Raw genomic sequence first — 17,978 nt, forward strand, 5'->3', positions numbered from 1 at the left:
CTTAACCCGAGCTCTCATCGGCTCATCGCAGCCGCCTCAGCGCCTCGGCGAGGGAGGGAGGAAACGCCGGCGGGGCTGCACGCCCAAAGCAGCGGCTGGCGGAGACTAGGCTGGCGTGGGGACTGTAGCGAGGCACGAACCGGTAGGCCGAAGCCGCGAAAACCGCGGGAGAGACTGTTGCAGCATCTCTGGCTTTCCCGCAGTGCGCGTGGCTACGGGTCTGCGGCACTGAGGACCGCACGGAAAGGCGGCCCTCAGAAGAACTACTAACCCAGCCGTCCACGAGCCGGGGCATGAACGGCTACGGCTCCCCCTACCTGTACATGGGCGGCCCGGTGTCGCAGCCGCCGCGGGCGCCCCTGCAGCGCACGCCGAAGTGCGCGCGCTGCCGCAACCACGGCGTGCTGTCCTGGCTCAAGGGCCACAAGCGCTACTGCCGCTTCAAGGACTGCACTTGCGAGAAGTGCATCCTCATCATCGAGCGGCAGCGAGTCATGGCGGCGCAGGTAGCGCTGCGCCGGCAGCAGGCCAACGAGAGCCTGGAGAGCCTCATCCCGGACTCACTGCGGGCCCTGCCGGGGCCCTCGCCGCCCGGGGACACCGCTACCGCCCCGCAGCCGCCGCCTACCTCGCAGCCGTCGCAGCCGCCTCCGCCGCCACGCCCAGCTGCTGAGTTGGCCGCGGCAGCCGCGCTGCGTTGGGCCACCGAACCCCAGCCCGGGGTACTGCAGGCACAGCTCGTCAAGCCAGGTAAGCGCGTCCGCGGAGCGGGGAAAGGAGCTGGGCATGTGGGCAGCTTCATAGTACCTGTTTTGGCTCTGCCAGGGAGACCCGAAGACAAGGTTTGGGGAAGTTGGCCTGATGGGGCTTTTCCGCGCAACCCATGCCAGGCAAGTTCTTACTCGCCAGGCAGAATTGGCCTTGAGTCTGGACCCCGCACTGGTGGAACACAGGCTCCCTCGGGAAAGCGCCTCCAGGGAGGAAGGCGGCGAGACTGTGCGTCGGGATAGCAAAATGCCCGCCCTAGGTTGAAGGGGCAAGTGTAAACTTAAGCGAGTGAATAAAAGAGCCAAGAAAGGATTAGATAACCCCCACTCCCCTCCGCGCGCATAGCACTGTTCTTCGGAGTGTCCCAGGCTGCGAGCGTTTTAGAGGGTCTCGCATTTGGAGTTTGGGACAGGTTGGTTTAGGGAAGGAGCTGAGGCCGGACGTTTGGCTGAATCCGAGTTGGGCGTATGATTGGCGCCAGCTGCTTGTCGGCCTAGGGGAATTGAAGCAAGGACCCAAATCCCCAATTTGGGGGAACCCGGAGCCTTTCCGGGAGCACTCTGTAGCCTCCAGCCTCTTGAAGGATTTATAAAAGAAGCCCCTTAGGATTGATAGTAAAAAGGTTCCGAAAGGCTTCTAAGCTGATAGCGAAGATGGAGGAGCTGTTGCGCCCAGAGACAACTCCCTTTGCAGAACCGCTCAGGTTCTTTAACAGTTTCGTAAGCCGCCTTCGGCTGGCCTTGTAGTTCAAAGGAAAAACTACCTACAAGTGAGGACGGCCACTTTGGGGAAGCCCTTTCCCGGTTTCTAGATGGGCCTGGTCCTCAGGTTGCTAAGCCTGAGGTTTGGAGCAAAGGCTCTCTCACCTCCCCTTCCGTCTCTCTCTTTCCCCTCTCACCTTTTCCCCTCTTGTCCTCTCCAGTGCCCTAGAGATGGTCGTTCTTCCCGGGATGTGCTCAGATTCACGCCCTGCCCCCACTTCTGTTTTTCTCCTACTGGCCTCCTGACTCTGGCAGCCACCAATTGAGTCTCTTTCCTCCTGAGGAATTTCTAGCTTGCTGTCCTGCCTAGCCCAAACGTTTGATTTTTGACTCCTGGAAATCAGTGGCAAGTGTTTCCCTTGCACTGGAATAAAATTTAGGAAGAAGGAAAAAAGCCCATCTTCTCAGGGTGGGGATTGGGGGCATAACTTAGGAGAGGAATGGCCCATAACCCTCCTGTAGGTAGAACTGAGGTAGACCCTGCTTCCTGCCCACCCCACCCCCCACCCAAAGACCAGTACCCCTGTTTCTAGAGGAAGGCTTTCAGGGGCACTGATGCCTGGGTGGAGCTGGGGAAATGCAAGTGAGTTGATAGGTTGTGTGGTAGGTACAGTTATGCTGTGCAGGCCTGAAACTCTGAGGACAGCTTATGTGAGGAGCAGAACTCAGTATTTTAAGGACAGAAGAGAGTTTGCTGAACAGAGATTTTCTAGATATTTAATCCAAGATATGATGAAAGCATTTCCCCGAGTAACACTTATCTCTCTTTTGTCTGTATCGTCTTCATATTTATGGATTTGCCTCAGAGGAATGGGGGGGGGAGAAAGTTTTGTTTTATTTTGTGTTTTGTTTTCCTCTCTTAGTTTAGATTTAGAACAGTTAACCAGGAGAGTTTGGTCTTTCCTCTAGAAGTTGATCTGTGCCAATAACTTTCTTAATCTTTCTGTTTCCAGTTTTCCTGGCTGGATTTCCCCCAGGATCAGGGCATGAGACCAAGTTAATGGCAGAGGTGGCATTTTGCAGTGGCCACCTGCTAAATGGACCCTGTAACTGGGCATGGGGTTTTGGGGGCCTTGTTCAAGGGGGGATTCCTTTCACATCCTGTGCTCTTCAAATCATTCTTTGGCATAGCCAAAGATCGTGGTGTCTAAAGTTATAAAACCAAAAACAACCCCAGGATGGGGGCAGTGAGGGTAGGAAAGAGGGTGGAGTAGCAACTGCAGCAGCAGAATGATACATGCTTTGGGGGGATAAAAAAGGAGACTGATTTCACTGGACAAACCAGACCTGTCTCTCTCTCCTTTCCTTCCACCAAGTATTCAGGGATAGACTGAGCCATTCAAATTGAAAGCAAGTAATTGCAAGGAAGAATAGGGTTTACCGCAAGAAGAGGCCAGAGTGATACCTGTGGGGGAGTGAACCGTCAGGAACCTACAACTCAGTTTCCAGCTGGTCATGCTGCATACCTTGTACATCCATTTACACAACTTCTGTTTTCTTCTTTCTATTGGCTTAACTCCATAATTCCTCTCTTAAAAGAAAAAAGCCAAACCACCAATCCAATGGTGAAGGGGTGAGAGGAGGGCAGGAAAAGAACAGATAATTGTTTTTTTGTTAGGAAAACAAATGGATCAGTTCTTAGCAATGGTTTATAAGGAGAAAGTATATTTGGCATTTAAATTAGAGAAAACTGCTTGAATGAGAGTTCCTGTTGCTATATGCATTATATATTTTTGCAATTCTTATTATGTACTTGTATGTAACATACCATGCATATTTAGAAGCATACTGGATACTCCTGGTTACATAGATCACTACATATAGACATGTAGAGAGGAGGCAGAGTTCTATTCGAATGGCAGGTCCACATGTATAGTAGGTACACAGATCATAAGGAATATCTAAATATATGCTTTCACATAGATCTGTTTCTTTGTGAATCTGAGTCAAAAACATGGTTGGCCTTTTTGAAGGATAAAGGACCTCTAAAGTACATAGCTATGGAGAGAGAATTTTTCCCCCCTTGGATACAAATGCAGGTGCACAAACACACAGTCTTTTTCCCTCTCTAAAAATCTCTGAGAAAAATACAAGCCTGCGAGAAGAGTGTTTTTCAGGCTCCTGTGGAGAAAAACCATCCTGTTCAGTGAGTGTCAAATTAACACCAAAAGTCAGTTTTGTAGCTGCAGGAAATCTCTTTCCCAAATTCTGCTTCAGATTCTTTAAGTGAATGGGGCATTATTTTATATAACCATATAGTTATGTCAAACATCTCTTTCAATGTGACAGTGCATTTAAAAGAGAATTTTCATTTTCTAATGGTTATTACTTATAGCTATGGATTGAAGCATTCTTTTTTTTTTTTTTTTTTTTTTTTTTTTCTTCTTTTTTAAGTGTAGATGTCTCCTGCTTCTTGATTATCATCTGTCATTGGCCTGGAATCGTTATATTTGATTGAGCCAAAAATTCTTATTTAAACATCTTTATATAAACTATTAAACTCACTTATTCTTCTCCTAAATTCCCCTGCCTCTCCCCCATGAAAATTTCACCAGAAGCATGAAAATCTTTCAACTGTTAGTATATCCGAATCAGCAGCTTCAGCTAGCTAAGCCAGCCTTTCAGTATGTGTGCTCAAGAGCTGAGGCAAGCTAAGGGTCACAGCCAAGGTGGGAAGCTGAAGTTACATTCCTGCCTAGCTGCTCCCTTCCTCCACCCTCAACTTTTCCCTCCCGGAGAGTGTCCTGGGTGGTTTCAGGCTGTGGTGCTTGGAGAGGAAACATCTGTGGATATAAATTCTTCCAAGGTCTATATCTGTCATCAGGATACATACATTCCCGAGTTCTTTAAATGTTTTTAAAGGGAAAAGAAATAAAAAAACATCGTTTTTGGTCAGAAATAGGAGAGTAGGATCAAACAGGGGAATTTTCCTGTCTGTGTTTTTCTTCTATAAAGGAGTGAACAAGAGAACTGTAGAGAGAGAAGTTAGGAGATTTTGGACAACTGCCTTTATTTTATTTCACCTCCTGTCCTGCACCCCCTGCATCTTTGTCCTTATTCTGGGATTTTCACCTCCAGCCTGATTGGATCCTGTCCAGTCTGCTTTCATATTTTTTATTGTACCTATTTTTTTTTTTTTTTTTAAAGAAAAGCACTTGCAAGTGCAATGACTGTTACTGGAACACGCGTCTAGGAGAAGGTGGGAAACCGTCTTTGCCTATAGGCCAGGAGCGAGTGATAAAGTGAAAGACATTTAAAAGTCATTCATGAAGTACACCCAAAAAAGGGGGTCTCGTTTTCAGAGGGCTTGCGTTAGGGCAAGGCGCCTGAGTCGGGGCGAGCGGCCTGACTCCGCGTTGCACTTAAAAAAGCAAACGAAAAGGAAGAAGCGATACTACTGGTGTCTTCCAAAAATTGCCCCAAGCAGGGCTGGCTCTTGGGGTGGGACGCCAGGGAAACTCCCAGCTCTGGGCCTTTCCCGCCACGCTGGGCGATTCACTCGTGCTGCTCCCTGCGCAGCGCGGGTGGTGAAGGGCAGTGTGCCGGGGCAGTTGGCCGTGGCCTGAGATCCCAGGCGCAGGACCTTTCCTTTCTTGGATCGGAGAACTCCCTAGTCCCGCGGTGGCGGTGGCGCGCAGCTCCCCTACGACTGGACGTTGTCCCCTTGTTCCCGGTACCGGGGAGGCTGCGGTGGAGCGCCGGCTCCCGGGCCTGCCCTTGCTTCCCGGACCGCCGCTGCGGCCCCGGCCTCCGCGCGCCCTGCCCACCGCGCTCCCTGCCCAGGGCCAGGCTCCGTCCTTGCTCGCTCCCAGTCACTCCGGCGGGCGCGCGGCACAGGTGACCTTCGGCGCCTTTCCCACCCGCTCCCTTTCTGCTTCCTCCCGAGCTTCCCTACCCTTGCTTTCCACAGGCAATTGGGCCCGACTTGGGTTGCCAGATTTCACACACAAAAAAAACAAAAACAAAAACAGGACGCCATCTATTGCATGGGACATACTTATACTACAAATTATTCGTTGTTTATCTGAATTTCACATTTAACTGGAAGTCCTGTTACTTTATCTGGCTCCCCCAGGCCCAGAGGCCTCCCGGTCCAGGTCCCCCGGCCGTAGCTTCGCAGGGCGCCCGTGAGGGAGGGGGCACTTGTGTGCGTCTCCCAGCTTCTTTCTCTCTCCATGGAGCTTGAACTATCCCGGGTGGCATCGGAGGAGTGCTGGTGTCCATCTTGTGTATCTGAGGACAGGGTTGGCAGGAGAAAAGAGAGCATTTTCAAAGTCCAGAAACCGGAGTTCCACTGCCATCCCGAAAAGTAACACCGCTCCTCTCCCGCCCCAGAATGCACTCCCCGGGGTTATAAATCTGGTGGATAGCGGGATAGCCGTGCTCTTGACTAGCACAACCAACTTTTCTTTTCCCTGATGGATGAACGCCAGGGTTTAAAAGATTACAGTAATCATAGGAGGACAGTGTAAATCGAATCTGATAGCAATAACTTTCGGGGAAGGTCAGGCTCAAGTGAAATGTTTCCAAGCAACAGGCATTTTGTTTGCAAAATACAATCAAAGAGCATCGATGAGAAATTCTTCGCTGCAGCCAGTCAGCACTTTCTGCTAACAGCTTTACAGAGAAAAAGGGAGTAAATCTTCATAAATCAAAGGCCTCGGAGGACTTGGAGCCCCGTTCTAGAAATGTTGCACTTCTTGACAGGGAGGAGGACGTAGCCCAATAAAAATCCTTTTGCCTGCCTGCCTGCTTCCCCTCTCCGACGCCTTCCTTTCTCTCTCTTCCCTCCCTCTCTTCTTGCTTTCTTCCTTTCTTTTGCCTTTTAACCCTCTGAAACTCCCTGTCTTGTCCCATGTGACTCTGATGGCAAGTGGGCAGCGGACTGGGGTATGCGTGGGTGCTCAGGCAGAGATCTGCGGACTGCCTGGTAGAAGTGGTCACCACGGTTCCTCCACCCTTGGATTATAAATTGTGTCATTCCCCAAGAGTCCATCATCACTTGGTGGGCCATCCCCTTTTCAGAGCCGACTACTGGTCTCTTAAGAAACTAAGGGAAAACTAAGACATAACTAGGTGGGGGTTTTTTTACCCCTTCATTTTATTATATAGTTAAATAACCATAAGATATAAGCACAATCAACTACTGAATAAAAGTAATGTATATTATGGAAAACAACACTCAGAACCTTAGTTCTTTACAGAATCTCTTTATAATCTCTTTTCATCTTTTAATACAATTTTATTGAGATATATTCACACACCATACAATCCATCCAAAGTATACAATCAACATATAATCTTTTTTTATTCCAATGATGTAAATTTTACAAATCTGGAATTAGTGTTCTGCTTCTTTGCCCTCATTATTACTTTGTTTAGTTCAGTATGTCTATCTGTAGCAGCCATGGTCTTTATGCATGAATGTTTACAGCAATATTCCCTCCGTGAACATACCATAATCAGACCAGCTGTTCTCCTTGCTAACCTTTGAGTTACTTGCTGTCTTTCTCCGGAAAATATGATTGACTGCATAGATAACTTGGAATTTTGCAACAAATTCGTTAATAAACTGGAAAATCTCTCAGTGGCCAACAGGCTGTGCTTTGATCTTCTTTGTATAATCATATCTAGCATAGGCCTGGTACAGAGTGGGAGATTTAAGGATATTTGTTACCTGGATGGATGAATGAGTAGCCAGTTGTATTTTTCTAAGTACCAAATAAACATGTAGGTTTATAGATAAATTTTCTCCTGCTTCTTGAAAAGTGCCCCTTCTGAGTCAAAAAAGAAGTCAGAACTAAATTTTTGGAAGGTATATGAAGTCCACGGTTGCAAACTGTACTTTCTTAAACACTTTTTATACCAATGTCCCCTAAAAATATTGGTCCCAAGGAACTATCCTGATTCTTTCATACTTTAAGTTAAGCCAGTGTTGTAAATGATTTTTTAAAAGCAAAGAATGGGGAAAATAAAGCAAAGCATGTCTATTTCTACTTTCCACATAGCTCCTCCCACCCCCAGAAAGAAAAGGACAGTTTGAAAACAAGATGAATTATTCTTTGTATTTCAGGTTTCAACCACTCAGTTTTTGTTTTGTTTTGTTTTCATGATTCTTCGCTTCTGGTGTGAGATAAAGATGCCAACTAAAAATGTAAAAAGCTTGTCTCCTGTTAGATTTCTGCCTGGGCAGTGGTCTCTTCTGGAAGCCCCATCCTGCCTGTGCTTGCTATCGCTGTAAGATTTGTGTTCTTTGAAAATCACCCACTAGGGAACTGTTATTTAGAGGTGAGTTCACTGACGCTCAAGTGAACAGATGCGGACATGATGATCTGATTCAAAATGCATGACGTGATTTCAAAAGGAAAGAAAAAGTCCAGTGCCTTTGAGCTAGGAAACATTCCTCTCTATGCGTTTGTTTCTTGTATTTCCATTCTGGATGTAAGACATATTTTGTCTTTGTAGATATAACAGGATAGACTGGGTAAAACCCACCATATTTAAGTCAGAAAGATTTTCCATTTTTATGTGATTTGAGCAAAATGCTTATTTCATGTATGTGGTAAGCTTTTTCAAAATGTTTGAAATGAATTCTCTAGAACTGATTTGCAAACTGTAATTTTAGATTGGAAGTCACTTTGTGTGTGTGTTCATTTTCTGTCCTTAGTTAAAAGTCTTGTAGCTAATTTATGGTGTGTGTGTGTGTGTGTGTGTGTGTGTATTATATATTATCCATAGAAAATTTTTCCCTCAATTGAATATCTACTTCTTTTATACATTTTTTCTCTAGTGAAGAGTTTGTTTCAGGAATGCCAGTGAGTATCTCTGTCATAAAAGTATGAAATTGAAAACTGAAAGTGTAGTAAGATTTTCAAAATATCTAGATTTTAGCATTAGAAACAGGTTTTGTCACTTTTAGTAGCTGGTTTGGAATATCAGAAAAAATTTCTTTCCACTTTTTATCTAGTGGTTTTGGCTTTCTGAACCTATATACTACAGGTAAAAATAATATCAGCTGAAATATACTCTTTTCTTCATGTGCTAGGAATTAGGGTGTCAGTTTCAAGAAGAAAGAGGGTAAGGAGTTTGGAGAGTATTTCCCTTTTCATTTTGTTAGTTGGCAGTTTCACATTTCCCTATCAAGAAAGACCTTTGTGTTTTCAACCAACATGAACAATTTGAAAGTTCCTTTAGGAAGAAATCTGGAGATGTAAAGAAACACCTGTTATTAAGTTACACTTTATCACTGGGCCCAAAACTCACCCTCTATAATTACTTGTGAAAGTCTGTATTTATAATAGAATAATTTACAATACACTTAGGCTGGGCACAACAATACAACCAATACTGGACACCATAGTGCCACAGAATTGCAGGCACTGTATATCTGCTCACGGAAATTATTGTTGGGTGAGGAGTTCTTCTCGGTGCAAGGTGAGAAGTTAGTAGTCTGTCTGCCTTCGCCCAGTGTTGAAACCTCAACAGCCTTGGATGTTGGTTGGGATTCTGCTCATCCATGATTCCTGAGGAGGACTTTAGGTGCTGTTCAGGTGCATGAATGCCATAGGTGTGTCCCACCCATTGCTTCTTTCAGTGTCTTCTGTCTTTCCTTTGAGTGCAGTAAAAACAGCACTGAGCTTGGGTTGGAATGCCCTGAATTTGTAGATTTATGATGGCCAGTTAGCTTTTCTCACTTTTTGACCACAGCCTGGATACCCAGTTGGAGAGGCTTGAGCAGATCAGAAACCCACTGAGAGAGTGTGGATGAATCGGCAAAATCCACCACCACTCCTTGAGAAGCCACCACAAGCGCAAGCTATGCTGGGCAAAGGGTAGCCCAAGACAATGGGAAAGTGGCTTTTGAGATCTGGGGCTCGCCATCGGTGAACACACTGGCACCCAAGAGTCCACTGGGGCCTGATCTGCAGAACTCAGAAAAATGGGTACAAAGGTGGAATTTTGTATTGTCAGACTTACAGTCCTGCCATCCAGTATCCAGCTGATTGGGACAGTACATCCTTTGTGACCTTGAAAAAAAAATAGTGTATTTTAATAATCACAGATACCATAACAGCACATTAGATTAGTCAGAACATCATTCCCTAATTACCCTTTTGCTAAACTTCTGTTCTTTGAATCTCTTTTGGAGCTTGAAATATTCTGTGGAAGAGTGGATTTGGTTATAGACATTTTGCTCAAAGATTTTCAGTGTTTGAAACTCATCTGGGATGGGGGGAAAGTACCTTTTCAAATAAGAAGGTATTTTTTAGGTTCACACTTTTCTTTTAAAATAGCTGAGTTTTAACCATTTTAGCTGTGCTTATACACCCTTTCTTCACAAGAAGAACCAGTTGTTTCTCTTGCTTAAAAAAAAAAACAAAAACTCACCATCCCCTATACAGCTGTGACAGTCATATTTGACAGTTAGCAAATCCTGCCTGCCATGTTTATTTTCCCCCTGCACATGCGTCCTAAATCCCCAACTCGATATAAGTTCTACAAGGTTAGGAGCGCTTCTTGTACCACCTGGTATTTTCCACCCTTTATTTTGCTTCTCTCAGTATCTTCCATGTAACAGAGATGCAAACGCTTGAGGCTGATAATAGTAGATAATGTAGGCTAAAGTAAAAGAAATCAAAAGACTGTTTAGAGGAATGAAATATTTTAAAAATAATATTTTATGTCCATATTTACCTAAGGAGAGTATTTGACTTGTTTCCCCTAAGCTCCATTAAGCAAGAGCCCAAATCCTATTCTGTGTGCAGTCCAGTGCTGAGTTAACATACTATCACTGTCTACTCATTTTCAAGTGCTTAATAATGGAGTGGCAGCAAAGAGGAACGTATGCAGTCATGAGTCAGGAGAATTTAAATGGTCTAGCTGAGTAGAATGTGAAGGTATAGAAGCTTTTTTTGTCAGTGTGGTCTTTTGGATCAAGGACACTGAGTTCAAATACCACATTAACTATGTAGGTGAGAACTGGATTTCCAATCCCAAGAAGTTGCACGAGAGAATATGTCAAATTTCTCTATCAAAGATAGATCTTTAGTGCATCCCAGAGTTGTTACAGAAATTAAATACTGCATCCAATATGTGGGCTGCAAATGAACTCCACTTTGGAAATCTTATATTTTGTATTGAAGAAAGAAACAGCTTCCTTAAAATGCAAATTTGTGGTGAAAATTTGCATCAGGTTTATGATTGAAAGTTGCACTGATGTAATTTAAGGCTATTTAAAAATGTATTTATTTATGTTTGGTGCACAGACTTCTTTATTGCTTGGTGAAGAACCTATGCTTTGCTTTCAATTATAGTTAAGTACATCTTCTAGTAGAAGAATGTTCATAAGTGGGGCTTTGTTTAAGGCTTTTAACGTAAACAACCAAAAGGAGGAGCCGGTTTCTAGAAGCTGCTTTGATGAAATTTCACCAGCTGGGTGTCTACACATAATCACGTGTGCCCACAGAGAGGGCAACAATGAGGCCATTCAGGCAGGGCAGTAGAAATCACAGGCAAACTGACTGTTTACAACCCAACAACTGGGTCATTAATAATTTCCATCTTTAGATCAGTTCCATTGGCTTTGTATAGACACAACCGGCAAATGTTTAAAGAGGGGTAAAAATCTATTTGTATATATCTTGCTAATAAAGGATATGTTCCTTTATTATAAAAGTCTGTTAGAGTTTACTACTACAAACAAACTGGTCTGTTAGAGTTTACTACTACAAACAAACTGGTCTTACCTACTCCCTTTTTGCCTGCTTTGCACTACGGTGCTAGCCCTTTTCGAGTACTTTTTTTTAGGTCAAAATGTCAAATTTGCAACTGGTTTACTTCATGGCAGGTCTCTGCTTTATTTGGAAAACTTTTTTCCTTCTAATATAATTCAAGAAAGTGTCTTTAAGTACATTCCATGAACTTTTCTAATAAAACAGCTCATGTAAACATATCTACCTCTTGCCACCCCATGGTCCTGGAGTTACAGAGGTGTTGTTTCATTGATGGGTGATGTTCCTTGTGTGGTTTCACAGATCTTCCTCTGCCACTTCTTTCCTCTTCTCCCGCAACCTGTCACATCATCTGGAATTTACAGTTTGGTTTTCCTTGCCCTCTAGTGTAAGTTACAGGCAACCAAATTTGCCAGCCCCTCAAGCAGCACTTTTTTTTTTTAATTCAGTTTTATTGAGATATATTCACATACCATACAATCATCCACAGTGTACAATCAGTTGTTCACAGTACTATCATATAGTTGGCATTCATCACCACAATCAATTTCTAAACATTTGCATTGCTCCAAAAAAAGATAAAAATAAGAATAAAAATAAAAGTATAAAAGAACATCCAAAACATTCTGTCCCCCCATCCCACGGTAATTTTCACTTAATTTTTGTCCCCATTTTTCTACTCGTCTGTCCACACACTGGATAAAGGAAGTGTGAGCCACAAGGTTTTCACAATCACACAGTCACACCACGTAAGCTACATAGTTATACAATCATCTTCAAGAATCAAGGTTACTGGTATGCAGTTAAACAGTTTCAGTTATTTCTTTCTAGCTATTCCAATACACTAAAGACTAAAAAGGGATGTCTATATAGTGTATAAGAATAACCTCCATTTGAAATCTATTGGCCACTGAAACCTTATTTTGTTTCATCTCTCTTCCCCTTTTGGTCGAGAAGATTTTCTCAATCCTATGATGCCAGGTCCAGGCTCATCCCTGGGAGTCATGTCCCATGTTGCCAGGGAGATTTACACTTCTGGGAGTCATGTCCCATGTAGTGGGTGAGGGCAGTGAGTTTACCTGCCAAATGGGCTTAGAAAGAGAGAGGCCACATCTGAGCAACAAAAGAGGTTCTCTGGGGGTGACTCTCAGGCACAACTATAAGTAGGCTTAGCCTCTGCTTTGCAGAAACAAGCTGCATAAGGGCAAGCCCCAACATTGAGGGCTCGGTCTACCAAACTGGTAGTCCTCAATGCTTGCAAGAACATCAGTAATAACCCAGGTGGGGAAGTTTAATATTTCCACATTTTCCCCCTGTTCCTCAGGGAAGCCCTGCAAATACATTTTTATTCTCTGACCAAATTACTTTGGGATGTATTGAGATTTCAGACTAAACTGTACAAACCAACCAGATCTCACTTCCTATTCAAAGTTCCATGTAATTATGGTGTTTGGATAACCTGACTGTACAAGTTAAATTACTTAGTGTGCTACAGAAAATATAGATCCTGCACCAAATAAACATCTCTTCCATTGGTCTTACATAGAAGTTGAAGTTTTATAACACAGTCATATCATCTTTACTCTTTGGCCTGATTTGCCATAGTCCTAACCAGATCCATTTCATTCATATTTCTAAATGACCTGAACTCTTTTTCAGCTTTTTAAAATTTGCTGTATGAGGTGATACTGACATTTCTATCTGCTGAGCTCTAGCTCTGAGTCTCAGGTGTCACACAGTACCTGAAATTCCAGAAACCGACCAGGTTATACACAAAGAGCTCATCATCTCAGAATTTAGAGATACCATTACAACTCAGGCATAGATGTGACTCAAGCAGCACTTTTTAATTTTGCTTTCATTAATAGACATCATTTTTAGAGCAGTTTTAAGTTTACAGAAAAATTGAGCAGGAAGTACAGAGTCCATATATACTTTATCTCCACTCCTCCCCAGTTTCCCCCATTAGTGACATCTTGCATTAGTGTGGTACATTTGTAACAATTGATGAGCTGATATTTATATATTAACTGAAGTTCATAGTTTACATTAGGGCTCACTCTTTGTGTTGTACATTCTGTGGGTTTTGATAAATACGCAATGTCATGTATCCACCACTACAGTTTTACACAGAATAGTTTCACTGCCCTAAAAAAATGCCCTGGGCTCCACCTATTCACCCCTTGTCCTCTCCTCTCCAACCTCTGGTGACCACTGGTCCTTTTACTGTCTCTATTGTTCTGCCTTTTCCAGAATGTCATATAGCTGGAACCACACAAGTACATAGCCTTTTCATTTGGCATGTGCATTTAAGGTTCCTCTGCATCTTTTCCTGGCTTGCTAGCTCTTTTCAAGTGGCTTTTTAAGGAAGATGTCAATGGATATATAGCTTTCTTTCTTTCACTCCTGTGATTATATTAACGAGTTATTGTACCTGGTAACCTAATGAAAAAATACTGATTAGTTCACAAGACATATTTAACACAAAATCAGCCCATGGGAAAATAGTTTTAAAAGATTAAAACCTCCTATGGGGATATTGGTCTGCTTTAGCTGATTGTGTCCCTAGATTACAACTGGCCACCTCATCTGTAGAAGAGGAGCTGGAGGACAAGCCTGAGCTCATTTTCCTTTCTTTCCCTGGGCTGTGCTCTTCCAGGTTTATCCCCTTGTCCCACTTCCTGGAAAGCCATGGGGGCTCTCTAGATTGTTGCTTGCTATGAAAGCCTCATCTTCTGTGGTTATAGGATCATGTAGCTGGTCCACGAATGACAAGCTTCCCTGCACAAAATGGTCTGAGAAATCACCCTGATTTCTAGATCTTTATTTACAGTTTTATGCCATTTGCCAATAACATAGTTTGGATTTTTTTTCCCCCTAAGGCTTGCAGGGTCGAAGCCCGTTGAGATGTATATTTCCTTTTCCTGAAAGCCTGTGTAGGGCTCTCTCCTGCGCACATCTGTTCCCCTTTATGCACACCAGGAAAGGATTAACCCAGCCCTTCTCTGCTTTTCAGATCTGACGGAAGAACGCCTTGGGGATGGCAGTGCGGCAGACAATACCGAGGCCTTCAGCGACAAGGACACGGACCAGAGGAGCTCCCCAGATGTGGTGACAAGTAAGAGCTGCTTCACCCCCGACAGCCCTGAGATAGTGTCAGTGGATGAAGGAGGTTATGCGGCCCAGAAAAACGGAGGCTGTGCCGAGAGCCGAGCAGACAGTCCCAAGTACCACGCGGAACAGAATCACCTCCTGATTGAGGGCCCCTCCGGGACCGTTTCTCTGCCCTTCAGCTTGAAAGCCAACAGACCGCCCCTCGAAGTGTTAAAGAAAATATTCCCCAACCAGAAGCCCACCGTGCTTGAGTTAATCCTGAAGGGCTGTGGGGGGGACCTGGTGAGCGCCGTGGAAGTCCTTCTCTCCAGCCGATCTTCAGTGCCCGGAGCCGACCGAACTGCCACAGAGCCCGAGAGTCTTGTTCTGCCCTCCAACGGGCACATCTTTGAACATACCCTGAGTTCCTACCCCATCTCCTCTTCCAAGTGGTCTGTGGGGTCAGCCTTTCGGGTCCCAGACACGTTGAGGTTTTCTGCTGACTCGAGTAATGTTGTGCCAAACCCCTTGGCGGTGCCCCTGCAGCACCCTTTCCCCCAGCCACCCCGCTACCCCCTAATGCTGAGGAATACTTTGGCGAGAAACCAGTCGAGCCCCTTTCTGCCCAATGATGTCACCCTGTGGAACACCATGACGCTGCAGCAGCAGTACCAGCTGAGGTCCCAGTACGTCAGCCCCTTCTCCAGTAACTCTACCAGCATCTTCAGGAGCTCACCTGTGCTCCCCACCCGCACCCCCGAAGACCCTAGGATCGCCATTCCTGAGGATGGGTGCCCAGTTGTGTCCAAGCAGTCCATGTACACCGAGGATGACTATGATGAGCGGTCTGACTCCTCAGACTCTAGAATACTCAATACATCATCTTAAAGTGGTCCTGGATGGGTGGTAACTGGAGGACATTTTCTTTTCAACCCTGGGGCTTCAGGAGGGGCCACAGCCTGTGTATACCGTTCCCTTCTGTTTGACAAAGTGACTGTGCTTGATTCTATACATTAGCAATAAATACATAACTTATTTAATTTCTTGCACTTCAATGGAAAATGCCAAATAGCTCTGCTCTGTGGCTTTAGTGCTGAATGTTGATTGTAAAAGAGAGTCTAATGCTAAGAATAGTCTTAGGAAAGCTGGGTCCATGGAAGATTTATTTTGGGATGTGAAGCTGAAAGTCAGCCTTGGGCCTAAACTCAACCTGGAATGTTAAATAAAATAGTATACTTGAATGCGATTTTGTAAGAGGATTCCTCAGGATACGTGACACCTAAAGGAAGTGGTTGGGTTACAAGTGGACTAAACAGGGACATTATATTCTTATGCTAAAAATCTTTCTTGCATTTTAAAGAGAGACTGCACTTAAGAATAGAGGGACTGCTCATCTGCTTATTTAAGCCTGGATAGTTTTCAGAGACAAACTCCATTAAGAGTTATTCTTTTCACATGGCTGAATCAAAACATGTGTAATGTCAATGTAAAACCAATCACAGCTGTGAACTGCATGAAATGTATTGTGAAATGAATACAAGATTAAGCTTTTGTCAGGTTAATGTAGCATGCTAAGGACTCTAGAAAATAATAAACTAAGGAGATGATCTTGGTTTATGTCATTTCTGCTTGTGGAAAGAGCATCTCTGAAAATAGAAGCTTGATTTAAAAGCTACTTACTAGATACATGATGGATCAGGAATCAAGGTATCAGTTAAATGAGACATTTCTTGAGAAATAGAAATGGCAGCATTTGGAGGCTGAATTCAGAAAGAGCATTTATTGTTCTGGAATAAGTTTATTCATTCCTTCCATTCATTCATTTAGTTTTCAATGAGAATAATCATAATATGTTATTGCTCAGCTTTCCTACCTATGGGGCCAGGGTAAGTATGGGTGATAATGGAGAATCCCATTGAAAGCAAAGTAAAAATGAAATTACCAACAGTGTATAATCAAGTGTGGGAAGAAAGCAAAGTGCTTTGCACAGTTGCTGACACAGACAAAGTACTCAATAAATGAGGGTTATTACTCCTATCACTTAAGTCCAGCAGATCTGTGTTCAGAATAAGGAAGTGAATTCCCTTGTTCTCACTTGGAGAAGATGCCATTCTGGATTGAAGGACTGAGCATAACAAAGCATTGAAAACCAGGGCTTTTTCTTCACTTTAAAAGCATTTTGGGGGTGCTGTATGTGAGAAACATCTTGCTCAGGTATTTTTAAAAGTGAATTTTCAAACAGTAACAGTCAGTGGGGACCACACCAACCACTCCTACTTATTGTTTCCATTGCTCAAAGTGCATGAAAGGTAAGGCGACTGCTTAGGTCAGACAGTAAACTTATGGATGTGGAAGGGACAGTAAATAAGCAGATAAATAAAAGCCTCTTTATGACAGGAATGCAGAGAGAGCTCCCCAGGCAAGGGCTGTTCAGTCTGGGGAGGGAGAAGGGTAAATCCTCTCAGTCTGAGATGCTCCATTAATCGGAAGGCAGAGCTGGCATCAGCAGCCCAAAATCCTTGGAGTGGGTCCCGGGGAAAGAAGAGATATTTGAAACAAAAGAACTTTTTGTTTATATTGAGCACTTTCGGAATGAGCAATCTTTGATGGAAAAATTTCCTACTATTAGTTGGACTAAAATGTATTTAGTCGACATAGTTATGTATTAGAGTGATAAAAAGTAAATTTGGTTTGTGTTAGGACTGTATTCAAACACTGATGTCTACACTGGGAAGAAAGTGAGGGGTGGGGAGAAGAAAACTGGCCCCAGATTCTAAAGACACGCACCCAGGACATTTTGTGGGATGTGATGAGCAAATGTCTGGGCCTACCTAGGACAAATGTATTTTAAAAAGGCATCTTCATCTCAAAAGTTTACCTATATTTATTTAACAAACAGTGATAACAGATCCCATGTGAACCAAAGATGCTACAAAGCCTGACTTCAGCTGTTACTTCTCCAGGTTGAATGACCCTGATTGAGCAAAACGTGCCTGCAGTGGTGGTACTGACTTCTTTGTAAGATGGCCTGCAAAGTGGAATTATATGTAAAATAGTTTATTCGTGGACTAGTGTAGGTATGTTTGATCCTCAATATAATCTTCTGAAGAAATCTTGCTTTGGTAGGGTAAGTGTGGTCAAGGGTTGAAAGTGAGAAATCGGTTATTAGGATCCTATGTTCTGCCTCTGGTGTTTAGTTTTGCTTCCTATGCAGTCCTGACAGATGAGCCCCCTCAGATTAAAGTGACAAATCCTCTTAGATTGGCTCAAAGACCATTCTGCTGTAGAGTGTAGAATTCAAGGAAAATGGGCCCTCATCCGCCCATGAGCACTCAGTTACTCATTCACTGAACATCTGGATGAAAAGTGAAAAACAAAATCAACCAACTCCTTCCACCTAGTTAAGTTCCATCTGCCACACAGACAAAACATCTGCGTGCTTGACTGTATGCTTTCAGTATTCATCAACTGATGTTTGACCTATGAGTCTATTTAGTCTTTTAGAAAGTTAATTCACATTAAATCAATGCCTCTCTCCCCCTTCTAGGAAGGATCTGCCCACCCCTGGTCTTACAGTCAACACTTTGTTCTTCTGTCTATGATGTTGGGAGTGTTGGGTGGGGTG

At 43.8% G+C, this 17,978-nt stretch overlaps 1 protein-coding gene across 1 annotated transcript; it reads left to right on the forward strand.

Annotated features, from left to right (window-relative positions):
* Positions 1–293: 293 nt before the first annotated feature.
* DMRT3 (doublesex and mab-3 related transcription factor 3) lies at positions 294–15,346 on the forward strand. The gene is made up of 2 exons (XM_037797574.1): positions 294–750; positions 14,277–15,346. Exons 1-2 carry the CDS (start codon positions 294–296, stop codon positions 15,239–15,241), a joined length of 1,422 nt encoding a protein of 473 aa, XP_037653502.1. The 3' UTR covers positions 15,242–15,346.
* The last annotated feature ends 2,632 nt before the right edge of the window (positions 15,347–17,978 follow it).

The sequence above is a fragment of the Choloepus didactylus genome, chromosome 10 (assembly GCF_015220235.1).
Source record: "Choloepus didactylus isolate mChoDid1 chromosome 10, mChoDid1.pri, whole genome shotgun sequence".
NCBI lineage: Eukaryota > Metazoa > Chordata > Mammalia > Pilosa > Megalonychidae > Choloepus > Choloepus didactylus.

Coding starts and splice junctions, on each gene's coding strand:
- DMRT3 (XM_037797574.1), top strand. CDS start 294: ATGAACGGCTACGGCTCCCCCTACCTGTACATGGGCGGCCCGGTGTCG. Junction 751..14,276: donor GGCACAGCTCGTCAAGCCAG/GTAAGCGCGTCC, acceptor TCTGCTTTTCAG/ATCTGACGGAAGAACGCCTT.